Source organism: Nansenia antarctica (genome assembly GCF_963989245.1).
Source record: "Nansenia antarctica genome assembly, chromosome: 2".
Lineage (NCBI taxonomy): Eukaryota > Metazoa > Chordata > Actinopteri > Argentiniformes > Microstomatidae > Nansenia > Nansenia antarctica.
The window spans coordinates 18,039,531-18,050,019 of NC_137675.1; the positions used below are offsets into that span (position 1 = coordinate 18,039,531).

Consider the following 10,489-nt stretch of genomic DNA (forward strand, 5'->3'; position numbering starts at 1 on the left):
ACTGATATTGATTATGGTGGAGGATATTGATCTCAGATGTCTCTTGTCTCTGTGTTGTGTCATTCCAACCATTCAATGTAAAATAGCCCCCTCAACAATACGGTCTTCGGGTTCAATGATAGACTTCAAACACAGGTTGCTGGGTGACTTCGTCAGGAGAATAGATTTATCACAGAATTGCTGCATATCTGGTACAAGGCACATTCTCTCTCATTCCAGCTCGCAACAAACTCCAACCCAACAACAACATCTTTTCACACAGATGGAAGCATATAAGCACCCATCTCACAGTTGTTGAGATTCCCCATCAGACCATCCTGCAGCTGGTAGGCTATCTGAAAACATTGATAAACGGTCTCCCGAGCAGTCTGATAAACAGCCCTCGATCTGTGACTCTCTGCATTTTCACTTCTGACCTAATTTTCACCTTCTGTAATAAACAGGGGTGCAAACTGGTGATGGCCCAAAAAGGTGAAAAACAAAGAAAATTCTCAATCCGTGGCTAACCTTAGAGGAGACTTTTTTTTTGACGGGGGGGGTAGCGCTAGCACTAATGGTGTTAAATGGATATCGCTAGCACTAACGGTGGTCTAACAATGATGCGCGTGTTAGTAGCGGCAGCCCTGACCTTAACACCTGCAGAATTACTTCAAAAACTGTGTACTGTGACTGTGTTTCTCCACGCTGTCTGGAATTGTACCTAGCTGCCTGAAGCTAAAAGTTATTTAAACAGCAGCGGAGTTTAGCAGACAGGAAGATTAGTTAGCTTGGGCATCATGTGACTTGGATGAGACTTAGACACCCCCCCAAAAAAATAAATAAACATATTTTGCAGATCTACATGATTCACATGGATGACATATTTTGAGTTAAAAACTGCTAATTTAGCAGAAAGGTGACAAGTTTGCACCCCTGATAAATCTAATCTAAATAAACTATTTTGATGATGTATTCACATTCACTGACAACATCCCACTGAAATACACCTTCAATCATGTCCTCTGATTCAGAAAGGACAACGCAGTTAACTAAAAAATAAAAAATACCTTTCAATCGGTGCAAGACAGTCATCTAATAAATGATTTGGGGTATATACACCATCATATACACACACACACACACACACACACACACACAGTCAATACCTTTCATATTAAAAGTCAATAGTCAAAAGGTAACACCATTGACAGATCTCTCTTCATTGTCCTGAGTCTGATTCTGAATCACTGTAGTCTGCTACCAGAGACCTCAGAGCTCCCGAGCTGTTCTCACTGCCCTCCCCTGTCCCACAATCCTCTGCTCTCGATAGTCCTCTGTCCTGTTCTTCTTCTTCTGCGGTGCTCTGAGCTCCTGTACTATCCGTCTCTGCTGTTTCCTGTCCCTGTTGTGGCTCTGTAACATCCAAATCGGTCCCTTCCGACTTCGGCGTCACCTCCAATTCCTTCCCCTCTGGCGAGAGGCCGGCGCCATTGGTTCCAGGGTCTGATTTCCTCTGTGCGATGTTGGCACTAGCGCAGGCTTCCGGTCTGTTCACGGGGCCGTCGGTCCTCCTACGGATGAGACTGTGGGGGCTGGGGGAGAACTGGGGATTCAGGGCCTTGGCTACGGCGGCTCCTTTCCCCTGCATGCCCAGCTTCTGCAGCAGGCTGCCTGCAGCGCTCCCTTGTGGCAGGGTGGGGGAAGTGAACCAGGAGCGGTGCGAGATCTCCTTCCGTTTGTTATGTTGTCTGTCGTCGTAGGCTAAAAAGACGGGGGGGGGGGGGATGAGGAGGAGAGCAATTGATTAGGAAAATGTTTCCGAAACAATAAGGAGTGTGTGTGGGTGTGGGTGTGTGTGTGTGTGGCATGTGTGAGGTAGTGTTTGTTAGGGATGCTCGGATTTATCGGCCACCGATTTAAATCGGCCGATTTCACTCCAAATGACTCGATCGGTGATCGGCAAAAATGGCCGATCGCAAAAACCGTTTTTTTTTTTTTTTTCCTGGGGAAGACAGATAACTGAACAGAAAACATAGGAGGACGTAACAGTATGTAAACCATGAAGGCCACGTTTATGATGTATTTTATACAGCCATATCGACTGACTTGGGCTTCAGGCCCTAACTGGGTGATAGGCCAGACCTTTACTATGCCATAAAAATGGGTCTGCGTTTGCTTGGTGCCTAATGGATCAAAACTTTTGTCTAAAAAGCAAAAAATATGTAGGCTATCCAGTCAGTAGGCCTACAGTTATGTATTTAAAAAAAAAATCGGTATCGGTATCGGTTGATCTTGAGGAAAAAAAACGGTGATCGTATCGGCCCCAAAAATCCAGATCGGAGCATCCCTAGTGTCAGTGCGAGTGTCTGCGTGGACACACTCACAGTCAGGGGCCTGGTAGGTGAGCAGCATTGCCAGCTTCTTGTCCTCCTCTTTCTCTGGCAGCAGAGGGATGGACAGATTGGTCCGCTTCCTCACAGCGTTGTCCTTCTCCTCCTCGTCTGCCATCACTTTCTTCTCAGTCTGCGCATCAGATTAGCGCATCAGATAGCAGTAAGCAAGAGAGGAGAACAAGAACCTGAGTTTTCTCTTTGGCACCTGGTGTCCTAATATTAATTATGACTGTTTTGTCTTCCTTCACAGAGAAAACGACACAAACTGGTGCGTCTCTTCAGAAGGGTACAATACAGAATATTCAGACAGAAATATGTCTTTCGAACAGATATGGTGCGATAGTATTTGTCATGCAGAATAAGGAATTATACATTTTTGTTGAGGTATATATATTCTATGTAAAACATTCAAACAATGATGACACCCTCTTATCCATCTAGTCCCCTTCATAGAATGAGAAATGGAATTATCTTACCCTGAACTTCCTGCGGAGGGAGCTGTTGAGTTGGAAATCGTCCTTCCAGGTGGACTTGTGCTCCTGCAGCTCAGACAGGGTGGGGAGAGCCTTCTTCAGCTTCTCCTGGTCTTTACCACTGTGGTCCAGCTTGTACATTGGATCAGTCTCCAGCTTCTCCTTCTCAGCCCGCTCTGGAGGAGGGTGGGAGGCAGGGAGAGGGAGGAAAAAGTCACAGTTAGGGTTGAATGAATGAATGAATGAATGAATGAATGCTTTATTTCGAACATGTGTAAAAAGAAATAGTTATAACAACAAAAGACAAAACAAAAACAAGAAGAAAAAAAAAGGGAAAAAAATACACTATTTACTTAACATGTCCGAAAAGGAGTAGGAAGAAGCATAAGCTTATTTAATCCTACCCCTTCTCCAATACTCAGAGATTAATAATTAATAATCTGCAGTTGACTTCAATATTAATATAATATATATTTGTAATTAAATCAAATGTATTTACATATTTACCAACAATAGAAAACAGATAATGTAAATAATAATAATGACAATAAAGACCATTCATTCATTCATTCATAAACAAATAATCTGTGAAAACAACTGGTGACTATCAAAGCCCTTCTTCCTCCTCGTACCTGGTGAAAACCATGTTTTTATACCGCTTTTTGAACTGGGTCATGCTTGGACACCGCTTTAGCTCCACACTCAATCCGTTCCACAGCTTCACTCCACATATAGAAATACAAAAACTTTTAAACGTTGTACGTACATAAATATGTATTAAATTTAACTCCCCCCTCAAATTATAACTCCCATCTCTATCAAAAAACAATTTTTGAATATTCCTAGGGAGTAGGTTGTTATTTGCTTTATACAGGTGCTGGTCATATAATTAGAATATCATCAAAAAGTTGATTTATTTCAGTAATTCCATTCAAAAAGTGAAACTTGTATAATGTATACATTCATTCCACACAGACTGATATATTTCAAGTGTTTATTGCTTTTAAGGACACTAACGTTTTCAGTCATCCTCCTATTTGTGAGTAACTGTTTTTTTACTGCTCCTATGGTGAGTTACTTATTTTCTATATTTTTATTTATAACGTAAAATGTGTTTTTAAGTTAAACAATTTAGGCTACTCACTGCCTTGTTTAAGAGGATTGTTATCTGACTGTAGTGTCTAGTTTGAATGTGAATGAATGAATGTGTGCAATAGCAACACAAATAAAGTTTTTTCCCCCCCAAGGGATTTTTTTTTCTTTCTCTATAATGAAAAAAAAGCTTATCGATTAATCGATAATTGATCGTTAATTCTTGCGATTATCGAAAAAGAAATTTTGATCGTTTGCCCAGCCCTACACCCAACCAGTCAAGGGTTAGAGAGAGATATGGGAGTCGAGGGAAAGATATGGGGCATGAGAAAGGGAGAGGTGGCGAGAGAAAGACAATAGGAAATGACGGCGCACACAGACACAGAATGAAGGAATTGTTGGAGTACGAAGATACGGTTAGTTGACACCTTGTGTTACTGTTTGAAGTGAATTACGAGTCAAAGTGAAAGGTCCTTTACCTGTGGTGAGGATCTGTTCGTTGTCGGCCATGTCCCAGCGCTCCTCCTTCCTCTGCGCCCCGGACACGATGACGTAATCGCAGGTGGCCGGGTCTGTCTGCATCTCGATGTAGTTCACACACAGGTGGCACTTCATCCTGAACCTATATAGACACACACACACAGGATCAATCAATATGGTTATATGTGGACATGTGGATATAAATACCATACAAAATGCAGATAATAAAGACAAGCAATAACTGCTGACTCATGAACATCATGTATCCGTGGTTACCTGTAGATTGGCGTTGTGTAGTAGTTCCCCGCTTTCTTCTTCTCTGCATTGTAACGTACCCCTATAGACACATTGACATTGTAACGTACCCCTATAGACACAGTGACATTGTTACGTACCCCTATAGACACATTGACATGCAATATCATATGAAAAACCCCATTGAAAACCCATTCGCAGGAATTGAGTCTTTTGACTCAAAAACGTTGACACACTCACCCATGCCAATGTGATTCTTACAGCCATCGCACCAGATGTTGTAGGGCATCTCAAATCTATAAGCACACCCACAGAGTCATGTCATTTTCCAATAATCAATGAATCTCGTGTATGTATGTATGTGTGTGTGTGTGTGTGTGTGTGTATGTATGTATGTATGTATGTATGTCTGACCTGATGACGAGGATACCCTGGGACAGTTTCTTGGCCCTCTCCCGAAGAGGGTGGCTGTTGTGGTAGCCATTGAGAGAGCCATGCTAGAGAGAGAGAAAGAACCAGGTCATTATACTCAATCACTTTCACCATTCGAGTATGTGCTGTCCAACACACCCGCCTGTGTGACGGGTGGGCATACTGACCTTGGCAGGGTCGAAGTCTGGAGGGTAGTACTTGTTTACTCCTTTCCTTTCACCCTGAGAGAGAAGACGTGGGAACGTGGACAGATGAGACAGTGGACATTGTACAGATTCAGTTGTCATTAATGAATGAATGGTCTTTATTGTCATTAATACAGTACAGGTACCATACAACGAAATTTAGGAGGGGGGGGGCTCCCCTGGTGCTAGGAAAAAAGACTAAAAATAAGAGAGCCACGGGTAAAATAAAAGAGGGGAAAAGAGCTGGTTTACATAAATAAAGGCTATGTACACTATCTACTATACTATACTACTATACTATACAATAAAACACTGTGCTGTACTCTATGCTATGCTATAAATATCCTAACTTTTTCTATATCTGAACGTTATGTACACAAGGGTTGTCATATTGCACATAGTATTTGTTGCACAATTATTTAAAGTGTCGCAGTTAGCAGGTTTAGAATGTTCACAGTTGTATTTGCCCTCGAAAAGGCGGTACAGGACCATGGCCGCAAGGACAAACAGACTGAAGCTCAGCTTCTACCCCAGGGCCATCCAGGCCCTGAACACAGCAAAGACCTAGGTTCTGGGCCCTGGACAGTCTGGACGGATTGATGGCAGCTGCTGGATTGAAAAAATCAGGTGTAGTGCTGAGGCACAAATGTGTACATTTCAAGCCGGCAAACTGCGACACTTTAAATGAATGTGCAATAACACTATGTGCAATATGACAACCCTAGTCGTTTTATCTGTACAGTATAGTATAGTGGATAGTGTACATAGCCTTTATTTATGTAAACCAGCTCTTTTCCCTTCTTGTTTTTTTAGTTTTTTTTTCTTTCCTAGCACCAGGGGAGCCCCCCCTCCCAAATTTCGTTGTTTGGTACCTGTACTATAGCAATGACAATAAAGACCATTCATTCATTCAATATTGCACTTGTGTTTACAATCTGATTGAAAACCTTTATTGTCCCCAATGGGGAAATTTTGTTGTCAAACAGCTCAGTTAGGGCAGAAAACATTCAGTACAGAAAACAGAAAAACATTCAATAAAATACATAAAACAGTGCAGGCTCAATAAGTAAAAAGTTCCAAAAGTTCCATCTCCAGGTCTCCCCCACCCTGCAGGGCCTGGTTGTAGAGTCGGAGTGCAGCTGGAATAAAGGACTGTCCAAATCTTTTTGTACTTTGACGGGGGAGAACAAATCTGTGGCTGAACTTGCTCCTCATCCCTGCCAGCTCGCAGTACATCGGGTGGGAGGGATTGGCCAGCATGGCCGCCAGTTTTTTCCCCATCCTCTGTTCTGCCACCACCTCTAGGCTGTCCAGCCCGGTCCCCACCACAGAGCTGGCCTTCTTCACCAGTTTGTTTAGCTTCGCAGCATCCCTGGCACAGATGTTTCCACCCCAGCAGGCCACGGCGAAGAACAGAACGCTGGCAACCACCGACTGATAAAACATTTGCAGCAGCTTGTTGCAGACACCGAAAGACCTCAGCCTTCTCAGGAAAAACAGTCTGCTCTGCCCTTTCCTGAGAAGAGCCTCGGTGTTGTCAGTCCAGTCCAGTTTGTTATTAATTTGTACTCCCAGGTACCTGTAGGAGTCCACCCTCTCGACTTCCACCCCCTTGATGATGATGGGGGCTGGGGTCCTTCTCTTCCTCCTAAAATCCACCACCAACTCCTTTGTTTTGCTGGTGTTAAGCAAAAGGTAGTTGGTGTCGCACCACTGCACGAAGCTCTCCACCAGGGCCCTGTACTCCTCATCCCTGTCGTCTGTGATGTAACCGACGATAGAGGAGTCATCCGAAAACTTCTGCAGGTGGCACTGGTCGGAGCTAAACTGGAAGTCGGAGGTATAGAGGGTGAAGAGAAAGGGTGACAGAACAGTTCCCTGGGGGGCACCGGTGTTGCACACCACCACCTCAGACTGACAGCCCTGCAGTCTCACATACTGACGCCTGTCTGTGAGGTAGTTGTGGATCCAAGCCGTCAGGGAGTCCTCCACACACATCACTGCTAGTTTGTCAGCCAGCAGTGATGGCTTGATAGTGTTAAATGCACTGGAGAAGTCGAAGAACATGGTCCTCACCATGCTCTGTGGCCTCTCCAGGTGTGTGTAGGCCCTGTGCAGCATGTAAATGATGGCGTCCTCCACCCCCATGCTCTCCTGGTATGCAAACTGCCGGGGGTCCAGGAAGTCCTTCACCTGGGGCTTAAGGTGTTGCAGCACTAGCCTCTCCAGGATCTTCATGACCTGTGGTGTCAGGGCGACAGGTCTGTAGTCGTTTGGGGTGCTGGGCCGTCCCTTCTTTGGCACTGGGACGATACAAGAGGTCTTCCAGAGCTGTGGCACCCTCCTCAGTCTTAGAGATAGACTGAAGAGATGTTGGAATGTGTCCGCCAGCTCTCCAGCACACACCTTCAGAACCCTGGGGTTGATGTTGTCTGGACCTCTGGACTTGTTCACATTCACCCTGGAAAGCTGCCTTCTCACCTGCTCAGATGTTATAAAGCTGTGAGTACCGGTGTCTCCAGGTGTGAAGCATGCTCCCTGGCTCCTGGTGTTGGTAAGGGGAGGCAGTTGCTGCTGGGGTGCTGCTGGGGTGTCAGGGGGAGTGGGGGCTACTGTTGCCAGGGGTGCGGTACATTGGAGAGGGGAAGAGAGGGTCGGGGGCTGTGGGGGGTGACAGGGGGATGGGGGGGGTGACAGGGTCGGGGGCTGTGACAGGGTCGGGGGCTGTGACAGGGTCGGGGGCTGTGACAGGGTCGGGGGCTGTGGGGGGTGACAGGGGGATGGTTGGTCAAACCTGTTAAAGAAGCAGTTCAGGTCATCTGCCTGCTCTCGGGTCCCCTCCACCACAGTATGTGGCTGCTTGTGGCCCGTGATCTTCTTGAAGCCCTTCCACACCTCCTTGGAGCTGTGGGCCTCTAGCCCGCCCTCCAATTTCCTCCTGTATTCCTCTTTGGCTGCTCTCAGCTCCTTCTTCACCTCCTTCTGAGTGGCCCTGGCTCCCTCAGTGTCCCCTGCCTTAAACAGCCTCCTCTTCCTTTTCAGAAGGTTCTTGATGTTCCCATTTATCCACGGCTTGTTGTTAGGAAAGCACCGTACCTTTTTAATGGGGACGATGCTCTCCTCGCAGAACTTGATATAGTCTGTGACACAGTCTAGCAGACCATCTATGTCCTCCCCGTGGACTCTCTGGAACATCCCCCAGTCGGTTGTTTCAAAACACGCCCTCAGCTCCTCCTCCACGTCTTCTGACCATTGCTGGACAGTCCTGGTGGTGATAGGCAGCCTTTTTATGATAGGGGTGTATGTTGGTTCCATCCAGACCATATTGTGATCGGATGCCCCTAGTGGCGGGAGGGCAGTGGATGTGTAGGCTCCCTTCACATTGGCATATAGTTTGTCTAGTATTTTGTTCTCCCTTGTTTTACATGTGACATACTGGGTAAAATCCGTCAATGTCTTTTCCATATTTACATGGTTGAAGTCCCCATTCACAATGATAAATGCGTTTGGGTGAGCGGTCTGTATCCCCGCGATACAGGAATGGATGACGTCATTTGCGCGCGCCGGGTTCGCGCTTGGTGGAATGTAAATAGTCACAGCCACAACATGTGAAAACTCTCTCGGACAGAGATCTGGCCTCAAACCTAGCGCCAACAGTTCTATGTCTGGAGTGCAGACTTGCTCTTTGATAGTGATATGACCTGGCTTGCACCATTTGGAATTAACAAACACAGCGATCCCGCCTCCTTTTATCTTACCGCTGTTTCTCGTTCTGTCCGCGCGGACCATTGTGAAACCATCTTGTTCCACCGCCCCGTCTGGGATACCAGGATTCAGCCAGGATTCAGTCAGGAATAGCAGGCTGCATTTCCCATATTCCCCCTGTCCCTTCATCAGAGCAGAGAGCTCATCAGCCTTGTTGACCAGCGACCTGACGTTCCCCATAAGAACAGACGGCAGGTAGGTCCTATTTGCTTGTCTGTCTCTCCTCGCCCTCACGAACGCGCCAGCCCTCGTTCCTCGTCTGCGTGTCCTTATTTCGCTGGGCACTCCTGTAGGGGGAGCGGCGGCTCGACTCCTAAAGGCAATGAGCTCCTCTCTGGAATACACCCGCATTCCTCCGTTTATCAGGCACATATTGAGCACTCCGGTTAAAAGATAAAAGATAAAAGTTTGAAATAAAAGGTTGAAAAGGGCTAAAAAAGGGCTAAAAAGTAGAAGTAAGACTGAGCTGTTTCACTGGCAGCCACCCAACCGGCGCCATTTTGTACTTAGAATCTAGTAGCTGCCATCAAATTGTATAACCCTGAGAGCAAAATAGCATAATATTTCAGATTTTGCAGCTAAGCCAGATGTAAAAAAATAAATAAATACAAGGATAACCTGCATACCATGTTGTTGTTGTTGTTGGTGTTGTTAGGTCCTCTTCAGCAGGTGGTGGTGGAGAACGTCTGAAACCTGGGAGGTTTTAACAGGCTGGGTCTTAAATTTCCTTTTTGAGAAACAAACCACATCACAGTCAACGTTTCTAGCTAAATTCAGCTAGCGAACCGAATAGCTAGTCAGCTACGACTACATGTAGCTAGCAAGCCACATTCAAAGAAAAGCAGAGAGAGAGAGAGAAAAGAGAGAGAGAACACCTTGAGGAGTTTGCATATGAGCTAGCCCGCTAGCTAACGTTAGCTTTACTAGCAAGCTGCTTGCACTTGCAGGCTGTCTTGAATAACGTCATAAAAATGCGATGTCGTTAATGTGAACCCACAGTTGATAAAAAAAACATAGCAAGTTGAAATATCTTTCTATTGGCTGATTAACACCCCTAACAGATCACACGTACAGTTGAAGAGCCTGCAGTAGAACGGTGACACCCAAGCGACAACATTGAATTGTGTACGTCACTTCCGTTTTGTGGAACACCTCCTATAATTGTGGTCTACGTCCCTGTTCACTGCTGGTTTTTGGTTCCGCAACCCTCGTATATTAGTTCAATGAGTGGGGTTCTTATCAATTACTATATGTAGGAATATTTAGGTAAATGTTGTCTCTCACTAGACCCCCTGGAAAATCACAGCATATTGGCCATCTCACATTTCCACTCTTTCTCTATTTCTGTATCTGATTAATACCAGAGTGCCCATCAAAGGGAATGCAGACATTGTGACAGTTAGGATCAGGCCAAGCACCGACTGCTTCCTGGCTT

At 45.6% G+C, this 10,489-nt stretch overlaps 1 protein-coding gene across 1 annotated transcript; it reads right to left on the reverse strand.

Annotated features, from left to right (window-relative positions):
• Positions 1–1,198: 1,198 nt before the first annotated feature.
• Positions 1,199–9,170, reverse strand: yju2b (YJU2 splicing factor homolog B; the record flags this gene model as incomplete). The annotated part of the gene is made up of 9 exons (XM_080522773.1): positions 9,048–9,170; positions 5,272–5,325; positions 5,087–5,169; positions 4,913–4,968; positions 4,694–4,754; positions 4,417–4,559; positions 2,849–3,021; positions 2,364–2,502; positions 1,199–1,740 (listed from the first exon to the last, which is right to left on the reverse strand). The coding sequence occupies exons 1-9, from the start codon at positions 9,087–9,089 to the stop codon at positions 1,199–1,201; spliced, it is 1,293 nt and encodes a 430-aa protein (XP_080378899.1). The 5' UTR covers positions 9,090–9,170.
• Between the last annotated feature and the right edge of the window lie 1,319 nt (positions 9,171–10,489).